The 17,201-nt window shown below is 48.4% G+C and overlaps 1 protein-coding gene across 6 annotated transcripts in view; it reads right to left on the reverse strand.

Annotated features, from left to right (window-relative positions):
• Positions 1 to 7,649, reverse strand: part of TUB (TUB bipartite transcription factor) — a 158,462-nt gene extending 150,813 nt beyond the window's left edge. Inside the window, exon 1 of one of the 6 annotated variants that reach the window (XM_063333292.1) lies at positions 7,425 to 7,649. In XM_063333292.1, coding sequence (XP_063189362.1) covers positions 7,425 to 7,480 — 56 coding nt within the window. In that variant the 5' untranslated portion in view covers positions 7,481 to 7,649. The remainder of the gene's footprint in view (positions 1 to 7,424) is intronic. The other 5 variants (XM_063333295.1, XM_063333293.1, XM_063333297.1 and 2 more) reach the window with 5 other exon arrangements.
• Positions 7,650 to 17,201: the final 9,552 nt, after the last annotated feature.

A 17,201-nucleotide genomic window follows, 5' to 3' on the forward strand; every position in this document is an offset into this window, starting at 1 on the left:
GAGTCTCTGATAGCTCAGAGCTGCAATGTTCGATCTTCCTTGTACGGTGCACACGTTCAGGCACGGAAGAGACTGTCAGTTTTGTGGCCCAGCACTGCAAATGAGGCACTCAGCCTGTATTTTAGACATGGTAACAAAAGGCACTTGCACAGAGCATGGAATAGGACCGAAGGAGGAAAGAGAACAGTGCTAATGAGAGAGACCAGAGCAGCATTTCTTCTGGCATATCACACACCATTCCCTCCATGGCCATTTCTGCTGGTTGCCCGTTGCCCCTTCTGCTCTGAAGAAATGCTTCAGTTGTCTTTGTATTTCAAGAGACAGTTTGCTATATTGCTATATTGCTCTTCACGCTTTCTATTTAAAAACCACACTGCTCACACTATATCTTCACAAAGAAAAAATTACATTTTTAATAGCATGCCTTTTAAAATTAGTTTAAACTTAAGAATTCCTGCTAGGCTGGAAAAAAAAAAAAAAGAGAGAGAGAGAAAGAGAGAAAGAAAGATCATCTTGATGCTAGAATTATACCTAAACATGTCGGGGCTAACAGTAGATGGCAACGGCATTTATTCCACGTTTCTCTTTAGTAGCCATCTACCCAAGAGTAGGCGATGCACAGAAGTAGGTCTATATTGTGTGATAATGCCCTTCAACCACTGAAGTTCTCCACTTCCTTTCACTAGTATTTGAGAGAAGTAATATCATTGGTACTGACCCAAAACTAGAAATACCTAGAGCTAAGTTTCAGTGAGATGTGAAGGAAGTCTGAAGCATGCACAGATGAGGAGCCAGCCGCTAAACGGGGGAATTGTCTATTCTAGCATTGTTGATGTGGATTTCAAGGCTCACAGTCCAATTCGCAATGGAGAGCACAAAGTCTCACGCTAGGTTCCCTGAGAGGGGGCCCACTGAAAACTTCAGATGGGCTACCAAGTTTTACACACCAGTGAGGTCCATCGACGGCTATGGCCCAAGTTGTGCACTTATATAAAAGCACAGAATGAAATTATTGTGAGCGCACAAGTGCCATCTTCCAAGCTGAGTTAACTCTCATAAGTCATTGTCCATTTTCACTGTAAACTCTTAAATAAGAAGTTACATACTATGAATAAACTGAAGATCAGCAGTAACAGTGGGTTTCCCTTTAAAAGCTTACCCTTCACTCTCAACACCGAGCCGCGGGCGGTGATATTTACTGCTCCAAACACAATTCTTGCATTCACTAGGATCACGATACTGTACAGGAGACAAGTAGATTTAAAATATTTTCTCAGGTATTTCTGTTTAAGAAGCTTTAAAATTTCTCCTTTAAAACATCGTCAAAGTGGGGGCAGAAGTTTTCTCTCTCACAACTCTCTCAGGCTGTCACAGGCCAGCACGCAGCCTCCGGAGAATTCACACACCTCGGCATGTGCCACCAACAACACAAAACGTTCATCCTGGGCATGGGAGGACGCACATGAATGCACCCGCACATCATTCCTACTGTTCTGACCTGAGGAAGGAAACGTTGTTCCCAAACTCTAGGTTCTCTATGGAATTGATATTATGATACTTTATTATGAAAAAAAAGTAAAGAACATATTTCCAGCAAACTATATGTGCAACAGTGATGCATAAATCCTCAAAAGTTTATCCATTATGTGAATGTTTTATTGTGGCTTCATTTTAGGGTTGGCTGATTCTACCCCCTCCTTTTGTCCCACAGGACAATTTCCACTTCTTGTCCACCCACGTGATTTTTCCAATGGCTATAAAGGCATCTATTCCAGGAAACACCGAAGGATGCAAGATGGCAGGGGACAGAAGGCGGGTGGTGGCTAAGGGACTCCCTCCTCAGCCAACTTCTTTAGCGTGCCACCTCCCCTTAAGAGGAGACTTGTAACCACTATCAACAGGGGTTCGGGACATCACGTGCCCTCTGTCTCCTGACAGCAGATCAGCACACAGGGCTTGAGCCGGCTCTGCTGCAAACGGAGAGAGGAGCTGCTCTTGCTGTAAGCCCAGGGAGGTAACAACTGTACACGCTTTGGTATTTCATAGCTGCTACCTTAAAGAAAAGAATGAAGTAGTTACAGTTTCCCTAAGAAATCTCTTTTGGGATGAAGTTTGGAGAACAACTCCTATTTACTCATTGATGACAGCATGTCTCAGAAAAGATCAAGGTAGAGGAGTTTAAAAACCTTCCAAAACGAGATCTAAGATCGAAACCCTCCAAACCCACGACCCAAATACACAATCACAGCTTTTCAGCACAGGATAAAAAAGGCAAGACAGAAATAGCAGCTTCAAAAGGGAGCCATGAACAACGCTGCTATCCAGAACAGACCAAAAAGACAGATCAATAGAAAAAAGTTTTCAGCTGTCTCCAACAGTTGAAACACCCTGGGAGTAAGTTCCCCAAAATACACTTCCAAATGCTAGCAGACAAAACCTACAGTAATCACGATCTGGTAATTTGCGAGCCTTGGCATAGCTGCACTGAAGTCCTCCAGGAAAAAAAATAGAAAATAAGTATGGAAATGAAGCAACGAGGCCAGGGGAGAAAGACTGTGAATGTATTGGACTCCAGAAGAAATGTATGGAAGCAAGTAAGCAACTTGCTTTTACTGCCCCCACAGCTGGAATTTTGTTGTGGTTTGTGGTGTTTTTTCGTTGTTTGTAGTCTTTGTTTCTGTTTTTTTTTTTTAAAAAGCAACACTAACATCTTTGTTCATGTATAGGTATTCAGTTTGCTTGCAGGTTACCCATTCCTTCTGCTGCAAAACTTTCTACTGCTCCTGCAGAAAACCCTCTGGACTAGCTATTCAGCTGTGGCACTCCTCATACGAGCTATGCACAGTCCACTGATGCCTGGAAAACCTTTCAAAATCCTGCAGTCCACCACCGGCTTGCACAGTTTCTCCAAACATGTACCTCAGGTTCCCAGTCTGCTGTATTTGCCTGTACATTTGATTTCAAACTGGTCTCCGGTGCCCATGGGTTGACTGAATTCTGCACACTTTCCTAAGTTGTGCCTTCCCAGAGCTTGGGTTTGACTACACCCATGGTATCTGAGCTCCCTCACGCCTTCATGAGCATGCTTCAGTGGTCACGTTTGGGTGGCACTGCTGAGACTTAATTTTCTGTCCATCTGGTCTCCAGCTGCTGGAAGTGCTACGAAGGAAATGGGTGTCTCAGCTCACGAGAATGGCTCTTCAGTCTTATACCAGCCAAAACCTAGTCTCCGTTTTCACTTTCCTATCATATTAATGACTCTTCTCTCTGAGCTTCCATTTCCACCAGGGTATGACAGGGAGGGCTCTGTAAAACCTCCACTTGCCACCTCCATTTCCAGAGGGCTCCAGCACAAGAAGATTTCTGAATACCCCATCTTCTGCTGCTCATTTCACTCTGGACACTGGATATTTTCAGTAACTGCTCAGCTGCAAGTTGCCTAGAGAAAGTCAACTTCACACAGCGCTCATGTCCTGCCTGATCAGTGCTGGGTACCACCAGCAACTGCCACAGCACAGAGCAGAGCCTCTTAAAAGTACAATTCTCTGCGTACAGACCGTGAACTCCTACAGGAGTGCATCAAACCCAAAGAGAGGACAACATGGTGGCTCTTGCACCCACGTGGATCACAGTTGAAATCAGTGAACTGGGATGGGTGAACGCTTCCTGAAGAGCTTGATGGGGAAACGCCCTGCTAGTCCCCATGTGGTGGCCCCAAGAGTGAGATGCTGCATGGCTCCCGGACAAAGCTGGGGAGAGGCAGCAAGAGTGCTGGTGGGCAACAGCCCAGCTGCCAAAACCTGCACCAGCACTGAAAACAGAGCACATGAAAAGGGCAGGTTTGGCTCTGCTCTGGAAGACAAGCATTTCTGCACGGCCAGTGAGCATAGGATGGTGAGCAGGTTCCACTTTGGTCAGGAGGAAAAGAAACCGAATAGAAATGAGTAGTAACGGTCCAGAAAACAGCGTATCACTGAAGGCAGAGGGTGAAAGAGTGGCATTATCTTATTATAGGAATTAGCTGGCTTACTCCAGAAGTCCCGAGTGTTTCTAGGACCTTCACAATTCTCCCAGATTTTGTTGAAATGGCTGTCTATCCTCTGCTTTGGGCTGGCAACGTTCAGAGTGACAACAAAATTGTCACAGCACTGAAACAGGAGGAAGGCAAAGATGTGCCCAAGATATGGCTGGCCTTTTAGGAAGGCCAACAAGTCAGATGTGGAAATGCCACATGCGATTATTAAGAACCTTTTCATATTGTACCTGTTTCTTTTTCACATCCACACTGGTCTAGTCTGGGGGGGAGGAGGGAGTCTTTCCTTTGGTTAGGAGAGCAGCTGAGGTGAACTTTATTGAACACTTCTCATTGCATGGGGCTCCCTCACCTCCAGTTTCACAGCCAGTGTTCAGACTTGCTCTTCATTGCGCAAACTACCTGCAGGAATGAGCAGTGGTTTCCCTGTCAAGAAATCCTGAGCAGCAAGTCTAAGGAAAGACCACAATCCCAGGGCCAAATGCTGAGATACACCACAAATGCCAGATAAACCCCACTAGAAAAACCTCTGTGTGCTGCACACAAGTGCTTTCACCTGCATGGCACAGGCTTGGCCATTTAGAAGGGACATAGCAACTCCCTTCTTTTCCACAGGTTTCTACCATCACGCATCTTACGGAGCCCAGAGGCCAAAACCTCTGTTTAATTCCCTTCACCTGATTTAATTGACAATGAGCATTTTTTAAAATGAAAGATGCAATTGTATTTGTGGGAGGCAGCACCTGCTCCATCAGCTCTATCCCTTTATAACTGCAATGCTGATTCATAGAGGCCAACACCAAGAGGAGGAACCTGGGCATTCATCCAGAGGAGCAGTCGTCGGCTTTCGCCCAGCGCTTCACAGTTCATGCTGCTGCCCCACACGTCCTTGTGCCTAAACCCCTCTGCCTTCAGGGACATAGAGGGAGGGACAAGCAAAAAAAGCACAGTGGCTTCCGCAGGTCATGCAGTAATAAGCAACAGAGCTAAGAATTGTAAGTATTATGGTTTTACTCACAAAATGATATCAGTTATGCTCTCTTTGCTGCCAGTAGATGTTGGAGGAACCCTGCCCCAAAATACTCTGCCACAGAACAGCTACCCCAAGAGCAGCTGTGACGTTTTGTGGCCACTGGTGAGGAGGAATAACCCAAGCATTACCACTTTGTTTCACAGGACTCTTGTAAATGAGGTAAGCATCATTAACCCTGCTTTACAAGCAGCAGCGTTTCTTGCCCAAAGTTACAAGTGTCCCTTGAGGAAGGAACAAATTACGTTATTTAACTTGACTAGCAAAGCTCCTACAACCCACTACACTGGAATGCAATTTTCATGAAATTTTGCAATAACTTCATGTTCTCGTCTCATCACGTAAGTAGTCGTGGGCTGATCTCAGCCCACGGGGGCTTCGCGTTAGCATGGAGGTCAGAAAGGCATCCCGCATCCCACCGGAGCAGAGCCCGGGGGTAGAGCCCATGTCCCCAGGCTTTGGCACACACCGCAGATGCTCAAAGACGCTTAAAACGAGCACCTCCCGTTTCCTTCCCTCCCTGGCAGAAAGTTCCCCCAAACCTTTTTCCTGTCGTGGCTCAGTGAGACCAAAGGTGGGGCAGCGAACATGCTCCAACTGCGAACGACACACACCGGGGATCGGGATACAAAAGAGTTATCTCCTTCTCCTGTTGCAGGCCTGGGCACAAGAGGGGTGTGGGAGGACAGGCTCAATGTGCCAGAACAACTCTGCGCCGTTTTTCAGAGAGGGAAGACTGGGAGTAAAAGCAGCAATTCACTCCTCAGCCTCCCGGCATTGAAAAAATATATATAGTAAGCGGGCATCGGTTCATAGAGCTTGGATTTATTAGGAAAAAAAATCTCAAAAAACTGGAAACTGGCCACCAAAAAATCATCTGGGGCACTGAGATACTGCATTTCTCCCCCCTAGACGCAGTATGAAAGCCAAGCACACCAGTGCAGCACACCTCCCAGGTGCAAGGCTAACCTGTCATGGTAAGGAAGGATGAAACCTGGAGAAATGGATTGCAAGCAATACATAAGGTTAAATCAAAAGGGGATAGCACTGGGAGAAAACATCCAAGAGGAGTTTTTGTGAAATTTCCGGATTGTTTACTGTAAGGTTAGGATACCAAAACTGCTGCAAACTTGGACTGCATGGGACAGAGCCGAGCACTACGGGGTCTCAATACTGCTGGTTCTGAGGACACGGCATCAGATGGAAAGCATCCTCTGTGTGGGAGAATATACGCATAAAAACATGGCCTGTTGTATAACTCAGCTTTGCATATACATAAACACATACACATTTTATTAAAGAAGACACCGTCGCCATTGCCACCACTGTATACACCTCTATATATTTTCTGCTGAGGCAGTATGAGTGTACTGAAAATGAGTGAAACTCTCTAGCTGCATGTATAAACCATATAAACCCACGCACTCGGGGAGCGTGGGCGACACCGAATACATGTTTAAGCATTGAAAACCACTTCCAAAGATTATTTCTTCAGAATATTGTGGTGGCTTGCGGTAGTGATTCAGTGAGATGCTAGTACTGCTTAGCATCTGGCTCCATTTCAGGTGTAAGACTTACACAGACAAGAAGTAAAAGTATGAAGTTTGTACCGTTTTTTTTTTTTTAATCCAAGCTTGAAGAAACTGCCAATCACAACCATGAATCACATAAAAAAAAAACTAATGCTACAATAATTTTCCACTCCCCAGAAGAGGAAAAACATGCATACATAGTTGCATTTTGATATGAAACATGGTGTGAATATTTCAGCCGTCTCAGTGAGACACCTAATTCAGCCCCCTCAGCTCTGTGGTACCCGGGCTGTACACAGCGCTCCTCACAGCTTTTGCTTGAAAATATCACTCTTTAGCCATATCCTGGCTTCCCAGCCCCTTCTTTTCCCAAGCTATAGTTTATATTTGTAGAAAACGTCTAGGTGCTGGCTTTGAACAGTAGTTACTCGAGATCACCTTTCAGAAGTCTAGGCAACTGCTCGGGCAATCACTGCACCTCCGTTGCCCTGCTCAGAGGAGGGAGCCGGAGAAACCTTTGTGTCGTGCTGCTCGGGGCTGGGAGTAACCCCCAGTCCTCCCACAGCAGGGCAAAGCCACCACCCGCGTTTCCAGACAAACGCCTGCTGAACAACAGCAAACCCCGCCGCTCGAGTCGCTGAGAAACCGGGGCGCCTCGAGTGTCTTCCAGACTGTAAAAGCCACATCAGCCAAGGTTTCTGCTTTCCTGAAGAGGGCTCTCTGTCTCAGTTTATATAAACAGCTTGCCAGTTTTACAATATCAGGAAGGAAAAAAGAAAGAAAGAAAGAAAGAAAAAAACCCACCAAACCAAAGCAAGATAGACGATACCTGTTGTAACTCCATCTACTGTAAGACATGGTCATGTTGCTGCCGACACCATCCATCTCCGGCTTGGCTACGGCACTTCCAGCATCACTTGCCTCCCGCAGGCGCCGGCTCCTGGACTTGGAAATCAAGCACCTGCCCAAAGACGGGCCCACTGCAGGGATGCAAGTGGACACCTCCGGCCTTGCACAGCGAGGCCAAAATTCACCGCGGAGCGGCAGCTTCGCATCAAGCTCTGGATGCGCGGAGCAAACCACTGGCTGTGCCGGGGAGGGAGGGAGGGAGGGAGAGAGGGATGGAGAGAGGGGGAGGCTCCCAGGGTCCCCGCCGAGGGGACCAGCGGCAGGATGCCCTCAGCCACCCGGCAGACACAAAGGCGCTCAGGTAATAAACTGGAGCGAGGGTGCTAAGCTGCTTAAGAGATATTCAGCGAAGCCGTGCTGGGGAGCGGCAGCTTGCACGCCTCCTGCTCCAGCACACGTGGTTTATTTATTTATTTATTCTGGTTGCCACAGATACTGGTCCATCCCTCTGACATCAGCCATCTCCCACCCCACCACGGGTCCCCGGGTCTCGCCAACGTGCTCTTCCAGGCAGACAGTGATCACATCCCCAGAGTGCGGGGGCAGGGCCGGGAGCCGGCCGCGGTCAGGCAGCTCCGCAGGGACCACCTGCCCCCCGGGGACACGGCCCCACCGCACCGCTCGCTGCAGCCCCTGCATCCAGCAGGTCGGCGTACAGACTTCTCCAGGGGCCACACAGGGTACAGAAAAAATGCTTCGCCTACCTCATTTCAGTCGCTGGTTTTGCACGGCACACAGCCCCAGTTTGCCCCAGAGCGGGGATGTCAGTGTGACATCTGTCCAGCCTCAAATAACTCTTACGGGCTCAGGTGTCAGGCATAGCATCGAGAGCCGAGCTATACTTCCAGGCTCCCACCTGCATTTCCTCAGTGGGGACCAGCAACGTTCAGTGCTGGGGCCTGTGCCAAGAACCTGTGGGTCTCTCACGGAGGCGTTTCTCACCTCCACCAGCTGCAGGCAGCATGGGGTCTGCTCTGCTCCAGGCGCCCATGCCTGCCTGCTGGTGGGCATCAGACCTTGCTTGCTCGCCGAATATTTTCTGATCAGTTCTAATAACCTCAATACAAGGGGACTGACAGACAGTAGTTCAAACTGAACCACTTTACACACACACACAAAAACCTCCTTCAAATTCACTTTTGTTTTTCCTTTCAGGGAAAAAAAAAAGTTCAGCAGAACTTGCTCAGCATCTCTGCATTTTCAAGCTGCTTTATTACAAGCCTGCCCTCAAACTGTGCGGTGGTTTCTTGCATCTCCTCTTAAAATATTTTTGCTTGCTGTCAGCTTCCCAGTGCCACGTATTTGTGAAGTTTGACTGCTGAGAAGCGCAGTGCAGTGACAGGCACACAGAGGCGGCTGGATCGTGTCCCTCTGGATGGGGGCACCCTTTAAAGCTCCTACAAAAGAGCTTGGTTTGGGCAGCAGATCTCAAAAGCAAGTCTTACTGACAATGCTCGGTGGATGCTTCCAGGACGAGGATGACATCTGCAGGGTGAGGCGTAGGCAGGCGCAGTTTGTCTCTCCAGAAGCTGGTTCAGAGCTGCCCAGACCTCACCGTGCACAGCTCTGCTCAGGACACTGCAACCCACTCATGGCCACAGGGCCAGTGGCCCGTAACACCCTGGGCACTGGGGGCTGCTGAGAGAACCTGTCTATACCTTGACCAAGAGCGATGCTACCAGAAGTGCTGCCAGGTCAGCAGAGTCAGCCACTGGGGTGACACAGTGTGTCTATGTACATGCATAAGGGCGGGGGGACTGCTCTCAAACCGTTCACAGACAGCCTCGGTTCTTTGGCCCGTATTAGCATCTCCTGGCCCCTTCCCTCTCCGCAAGGCCAGGCAGGTGCCCAGCCTTGCTCTTAAGCTGTACGACGTACTCCCAGCTCCTAAGGGTAAGATCTCCCAGTAGAAATGACACGAGATTCCAAGCACCAACAAATATGGACTGGAGGGGACTTGAATTAAATCAGTCCCAGTCCCTCGTCCCACAAACAAACACATCTGATGAGTGATCTCAGGCTGAAGCTGCAGAGGCTGGTAGTGAAGAGCTCCTAGAAGCTCCCAGAGCTCCACAGTGCACCCAGCCAGAGACCTTCCTGTTTCTAGCTCAAAGGTATCCATGGACACCTGAGATCCACTTGGTTTTTCATCATTCATTTCCTTTAGCTCCCGTTAAATCTTCTTTCTCTTGAATACCTGCCATCAACCTTTTCACTTCCAGGCTTTATTTTGGGAGGGTGAATGGGCCAAACCCCTAATCCCTTCATGTCAGGATAGCAGAACCAGCCTAAGAGCTTTTTTCATGTACAGTTTCAATCCAAACCAAACCTTCTCTGAGTATGGGTGATATTTGGCCACACTTGTTTCAAACAGGGAAAACTTCATCCAGGCTTTCTTGAAACAGCAATTAAGTTGCCTGAGCCTCATTCCTCGTAACTGCATATATCCTGTGAGTTTATCATCCTGACTCCTGTTACAGATGCCATTGTTGATGTTACATATGGGCAGTGTGTTCCCATTTATAATCCCCATTGAGTGACCTGGATGAAACGAACAGTCCGGAGAGCAGAGTTAGTCACAGCACATCTCCTCCACCTACCTGCACCTGCTCACGGCTGTGCTCACACTAGGAACATTGTAAATGGGCAAGCTGAAACCTGACCATTTACTTGGCTGTTAGATTATGCAGGCCAATGTTTTCCACGCGGGAGCAGCTGAAAATCACCCTGAGGAGCCCCTGCATGCCAGGGAAGCCTCTGTCAAAAACAAACTCTTCAAGGTGCATCAATACAGGCAAGGAGCACAAGTTAGCTGCTGGAGCACAGGCTGTCTCTCCTCTCCACGTGCCTCACTTGAAGCATAGCTCGCTGGCACCTTGGCTCCTTCTCACTCATCCTGGACCAGAATATTGAGCAGGAGAACGTCAACAGTGGTGGCTCAGGCTGAAACAGGTGGAAATGCAACTGTACACCCAGAGTTGTCTTGTCCCAGTGGCCTTGTTTCTTTATGCTGTTGTTGGAAATGAAAACTGTCCTGGCATGCTGAGGCGGGTTGTGAATATTTCGGGTTGACTTTGCCAAACCTCATGGCAAATACAGCCTCTCCACACGGGTAACGCACCAAAACCCAAACCCCACATCCAAGCTCCACACACCAACAGAGTACTGTTTTGGCCGACCAGTGCTTCGAGGACTTGCCGGTGCCAGCTTTGGCAGACCCCTCCACACGCATCCCCGGACAGGAGGTGCGCGAGAGTAAAAACAGGCGGGATCCCCACGGCTCTGCTGCAGGCGAACAACGGTTTGAGGCTCCTCAGAAGAACACTTGGGGTGGCAGATCCAGCCTCCTAGGACACAAGTGCCTCCTTGCTTACTGCATGTGGACGGCAAGCTCCCTGAAAGCAAAAACCTCCCAACTCTTCCTCTCAGGACTTTCTCAACTTCTGTGCCACAAATTCAAACAAGCGCTGATGACTTTGACAGTGAAGCCTTTGCCTGCGATTAATTGTGAGTATCTTCAGCTCCTGCTGCGCCGGGCCTTTCATCTGCAATTCTTCCAGCTCCGCTTCTGCCATCCAACCCCACAACTGGCATTGCTGACAACGTTACTTCAAACTTGAAATCTACGAAAAAGCTTTGATGGGGAAGCTGGTGCACTCATAAGCTTATGTAAGGTGAAGAGACACAAATCAGATCCACGCGGGAATTCAGTCAGAAAGAGAAATGTTTTTCTTGCCATTTGCTCTGCTCCCAGCGCCGCAAGGCATGTGTCACCATGTGTTTGTGCATGGGCACATCTACACACATCCGAAATGAGTCACATCTGCTCCCTGTTTCAAGAGATTCGCCCTGCACACTGCAGATTCGGGGGCATCTCAGAGCGGGATTGTTTAATCTGGGGGGAACAGGGGGACTGGGCTTCTGGATCACAGCATGTTAATGCTGGAGCAGTAATAAATTTCAGTTCATTACAAGCATTGGAGAGACACACCACAGAACGACCATCCTCGTGCCAGCTGGGGAAAAGGTTGGAACTGAGCAACCACAAAAACCTTCCTTTTTTCAGGTGTTTAGTACGTGATAGGAGGAGGGGTAACGGTTTTAAACTGAAAGAGGGTATGATTAGACTAGATATCAGGAAGAAATTCTTTACTGTGAGGGTGGTGAGGCACTGGAACAGGTTGCCTGGGGAAGTTGTGGATGCCCCATCCCTGGAAGTGTTCAAGGCCCCCAGGATGGGGCTTTGAGCAGCCTGGTCTTATGGGAGGTGTCCCTGCCCATGGCAGGGGGGTTGGAGCTAGATGATCTTTAAGGTCCCTTCCAACCCAAACCATTCTATGATTCTATATGGCAAATGGCCTTACCATGCAAATAAACATGATCTGGAATATTGGCTTGAGCTGTTGAAATGCCACAGAAATTAAACTGGCAGCAGTGCTGAAGCAAGCAGACTGTTCCTGCATTTTCATGGTGGCACATACCATGCCACAAACAAGTGACAAAGCACGTGCTGAGTCACTGGATGGTGCCTAACAGGTTTAGCAGTGGAAAGTCAAAAAAACCAACATAGAACAACTCCAGATTAGGTATTCTGGAGGTACTATGAGGCTCAAGTGTACATTTTGGGCGTCCCCAGGAAGAAGTTTTCCCAGCAAAACATGTTCACAACCAGCCATCTGTCCCCATCATCTGATGCCTGCAGCCGCAGAAGCCGCCCCTTCATTACAGCCCAGCCCAAGTCCAGAGGTGAGCTCTAGAGAGAGACAGACAGGTCTCTGCGTCCGTCCAGCCAGAAGGGCACCAGCCAGAGCCAGCTTTCCTGCTCCAGAAAGCCAGCAGCAGCGCAGGCACACTCCGTCTATGAGCTGCCAGCACCTGCCTTCGTAACAGACAGGGCTCGCAGCTGCGGCTGTCAGCACTGCTCAGGTTGTTTTCTAGCCACGGCCAGGAAAGATTCCTCAATGAGATTACGAGTCCTTCAGCACTGCTAATTAGTGCTTACGCAAGGCAGGATTTCTGCAAGCCCTCGGGGCTGCTGCCTGGAGGGGACGACACTCCTTGGTCTGCAGGCAGTGCCTCGTGATGGGGACCTGCACCGGCGGGACACGAACTGCCCTTTCCCTGTGGTTTTGGCAAAAAAATCCTCCTCTCTTCCTCCTCCTGAGGGCCTGCCTGTGTCCCACCCCATGGCCAGCCAGTCTCCAGGTGAGGAGGAGATGAGGAAAGGAGAGAGCAAAGACAGAGGACTTCAAGCCACCGGCAGAGACCTGGCCTTCTAAGCACCACTGTGAACGGGGACTTGTTCAGAAAATCACAGTAGCGTGCTGAGACGCCCACTGCCTCCGGCACGCTGCCGGGGAAAATTCCCCGGGTGGGGTTTATGAGACACCAGCAGGAGACTATTGCAACCCAGCGAGCGCGTCAGCTCCAGAGGGACTCAGGCTGACTTGAACAAAACATGCCATTATTCAGTAACCTGACAGAGTTTAGGACAGCAACAGGGAAACCTCAAGAAAAAACAGATATAAATCCTTGGACGCCTGGGCAAACACTGCGTCCCCCTGCAGAATAAATATCTGGGCCGCACCAAGAGAGAGACTTGGGTTTATACCTAAGCCCAAACACAGTGATCCCCGGGGTTTAAGAGTGAGGTCCACAAAGCAAGTCAGCAGAGCCTCAGAGCCATTCGGACCCTCTCCTGACAGATTTAGGAATTAAAAGCCTCAGTCATTTGTCAGCACCACTTGCTGTTCCTGCAGCTGAAGATACTTGGCCAGGAGCAATGTGAGACGCTATGCGTGTCCAGAGGTGCAGGAATGGTGCCGCAGAGCCTGCCTTAGAAGAAGCACGAGATACCTGGGAAAAAAGCACACTACTGAATTTTACCATTAAAAAAAAAAAAGAAAAAAAAGAGAAAAAAGCAAAGACAGGCTGCAAGGTACATTATGTCCTACCACAGCAGGAGAAAACAGTATAAAAACACCTGTGCTGCCAGGGATCGGCTAGCCATAATGAGGAGAAACACATACCAACGGGACAGGCAGTGGAGGCTCCGGGCCACCTAACATCTGTGCTGGGGACTAATAAGCCAGTGCCTTGAATAATATAAGGTTTTAAACTGGGGAACTAGGGAAGGAGGAATGCTGCTGTTTGTTTTTCCACATGCCCTCATATTACCCTGCCAAAGTAAAGCTCGTGAAAGTCAGGCTTAACAATTTTGTCTGAAAAGAGGGTATTTACAGCCTTAAGAGCATCTGGCATATTTCTGTATTTCATCTTCCTCTCAAAGGATAATGCAGCTTCTGAAAATTCCCTCCAAGAGTCATTACGATTTTACTCTGCTCCCAATATAATAAACAACTTCATCCATCAGTCTCCGAGCACTTTGCAAAGGAGCCAGCGTCGCTATTTACATCTTACAGAAAGGGAAGTGAAGCAGCACGGCTTTCCCAGCCGCAGCCGAGAGACCGCGGCAGACACCCATACTGCTGGTAGTCTCCCAAGTCCCGCTCCCGCACCCCACGCATTGCAACACCCCCAAGTCCTACGCGTGCACAGGATGATACCGTGCCTCTGATAATCTCTTGCCTGGAAGTGTTTAGAGACCTGTCATCCTCCCTGGTGGCCGTGCAACCCTTGCTTGTTTCAAAGTCCTCTTTACAAGCACAAGGAACGGGCACTGTGCTCCCAAGAGCTTGACTTCTTTCTTCCTTTTGAGGTATTAGAAAATACCATATTTACTGTATACTCTATCTGCACGCTCTCTTCACTCTGTAGAAAATACTATCATTACTAAACCAGAGAAAGTCCACATTAGCACGGGTTCTGGTCTGTATTTTTTAGCAGACTCTGCCTTCCTCATGGAGCATATTACTGAAAGGACTACATGCTGGTTCCATCCGTTCGCACAGCCCGAACTGCTAAGGCAATCTCTTCGCAGCTCGTTAGCTCTTTTCATGCCCTACTCATCGCTGTGATATTTGCCAGTTTCCCACATGTACAGAAATTCTTGTGCTTCAGACTTGAGATTGTGCTGATAGATGGTTATAGCGGCCTTCAGCAACGCGTTGCTCCTTTAATACGAGTAAAGAAACGAAATCTGAAAATTGTTTTGACCATTCCGAAGTTTCCTTGGGTTAAAGAAGGTACAAAACTGCTCTGGATGCTGATTAAACAACATCCCTCTTCTTTGGGGGACTGGTGGCTCACCAAAACAAGCTTTGTGTTTCAAAAAGTTTTGTTTCTATTAGTTAAGAGGCCCTCATGGTGCTGGTTGTAGCTGGGCACGCGATTTGAGAAGGGAGCGCTCTGCTCACGTAGATCTTAATCGTTCACACGGACCAGCTAACAACAGAGATATAAAAACTAGAAAAAAGCAGGGAGGAGATAGCAAAAAATGGCATAAGTGAGGGCCCAGGAGAGACAGAGAAGAGAGATGTGTCACGAAGCCAGGCGAGTAATGCAAGACCCCAAAACACCACTCAGGTCCTGCAGCTGTATCAGGTGCTTCAACTCCAGAGATGGGTTGTGAAGAAATCACTCCTGAGTTTTAGAGGACTGAAAGAGGTGTTGACATTCTTTTTATTCTTCATTAAAAGACAGCGGGGTGAGGGTGGGGGGGGCCAAGAAAAAAGAAAAAAAAAAATTATCTCAATTCCAGCCCCCATCTACTGGGGGATTTTTATATTGCGTTCATCCTTCTGGACTGGCATCTTTGTATCTGTGAAAAGTTCCTAGCTTTACCAACAGAAATTCAGGTTCAACAAAAACATGGGAACTTCTTAAAATATATATGTTTCTAAGAAGCCTAGACAAAACAGTTACTGTGCCTACAGTAATCCACATCAACTGCAAGGAAAAGTAAAAGTCTAAGCATCAGAAAAGATCAATGACTTCATTGCAGCTAGGTTGAAGCACGCAGCCCTGATACACGTGCACGCAGCAGCTGAAGGTATTTATAACGCGGCACAGGCAAAGAGAGGTGCTGCGCTCAGCTGACCCCTGCCAAGCGCCGTGTCCCCGCTGTCCCCTGCTCTTCCCCAGCCCCCAGAGCTCCCCCAGCAAGCTCACAGCCAGCGCTTGCCTCGTGCACGCCCTCTTCCAGAAGAATCAAACCAGAGAATGTCCTCGCTGCCGGGACTGAGCTCCAGAAGGGGAAGAAACCGAGCAGAGAGGGTGTCCCATAGCAATAGCGGGGTTGAGACCGAAGGATGGTTTCTAGCAGGAAGAGGATGCCATCTCTCAGCATCGCCTGCCTCCACCCTGCGAGACACCGACAGTTCAGAGCATCCTTCAAACCCTGGGCTCCCGCAGGAGCGATGGCATCAGCCCCGGTGCAGAACTGGGTCTTACAGCCAAACGGTGTTTTAAATCCCCACCCTGCGCTACGCGTGTCGTTCCCCTTGCTATTCCTCCACAGTTCCTGCCAGCTTCAGCATTCAGAAGCAAACTGTTAATGCTTCCTTTGGTTGTGTCCTCAGACACAACTACTGACGCTCCTGCAGGTTTCCGTAACTACTACAGACAGCAGAGAAATTCGACAGCCAGGCAGCACTGTCCTTAAAGCAGTGCAGTAGTGGGGACTGTCACTGACCGGCTTCTAATACAGGACATTTTAAGCAACCATAATCTTGCTAAAGAAGAAATTCAGCACCTGGAGCATTAAAGCAGGGCTCGGGTTTTTAAAGTCTGAATCTGGAAAAAAAATAAAAACATTAAAATATCAAATTAGCCAATTTACCCTGTTAAAAATTGATTTTTAAAGCTTAAAAAAAAATAAGCGAATGATGCTTAAAGGTTGCCTTTAGGAAGGCAACCAAACAACCAAGAGAATGTGAATTACATAAAAAATATCAAAATATTGAGATTTTACACTGAAGTCCAAGAGAGTCACACATGCCCACGTACCTGAGGCTGCCCCTCCTGCTGGGGAAGCAGGAGCTTTGTCACCTCAGTGCGGTGACACAAGCCAAAAATGAGGTGGCCACCACACCTCAAACAAATGCCATCTTTGGGAGCTGAAAAAAAACACCAGAGCAGCCCCACACAGCTGTGAGCCCTACCACAGCTCAAGGGGGTTTATACAAAACAATGACAGATTTCTTGCTGGAAAACACATACACCCCAACTGCACCTTCTGGCTTTTTAATGTCATTCTGACATGAATAATACAGTCAGATATGGAAAAAAGCCACTTGGTCCTGCTCTGGCTGAGAAGAGCTTCGAATTGCAAAATCCTTCACCAGGCCATAAAACTATAGCAGAGATTTGCTCTTGCGCAGGGCGCTGGTTTCAGAGGACCCGTCTCTGCGTATTAAGTAGCAGAAGCTTTTGGCAGGTGATCAGTTGGAAACTAAACTGCAAGCCTCGTAATGTATTGATATCCTATTCATTAAAGACCAAAGTACCTTGTCCTTCCACACACAAGATATAAGGTCTGTTTCATCGTTCATCTAAAAAAAATCCGAACCCGGGCTGCAAACCACCACCGTTTGTCTCCTTGACCCTGACACACATCTCGGGTTATTGCAGTTTGGGCTCAGGGCAGCTGCGTTTTTCACTGCAGCCAGCATCCTTCATTCCAAAGACACCTCTCTAGGACACCAGTTACAATTATATTCTTACTGGTTTTCCCAGAAGTATCAAAATGAGAGTCACCAGCAATTTCCCTCACAGACATGATAGATCTGAGTGCATG

The sequence above is a fragment of the Chroicocephalus ridibundus genome, chromosome 4 (genome assembly GCF_963924245.1).
Source record: "Chroicocephalus ridibundus chromosome 4, bChrRid1.1, whole genome shotgun sequence".
Lineage (NCBI taxonomy): Eukaryota > Metazoa > Chordata > Aves > Charadriiformes > Laridae > Chroicocephalus > Chroicocephalus ridibundus.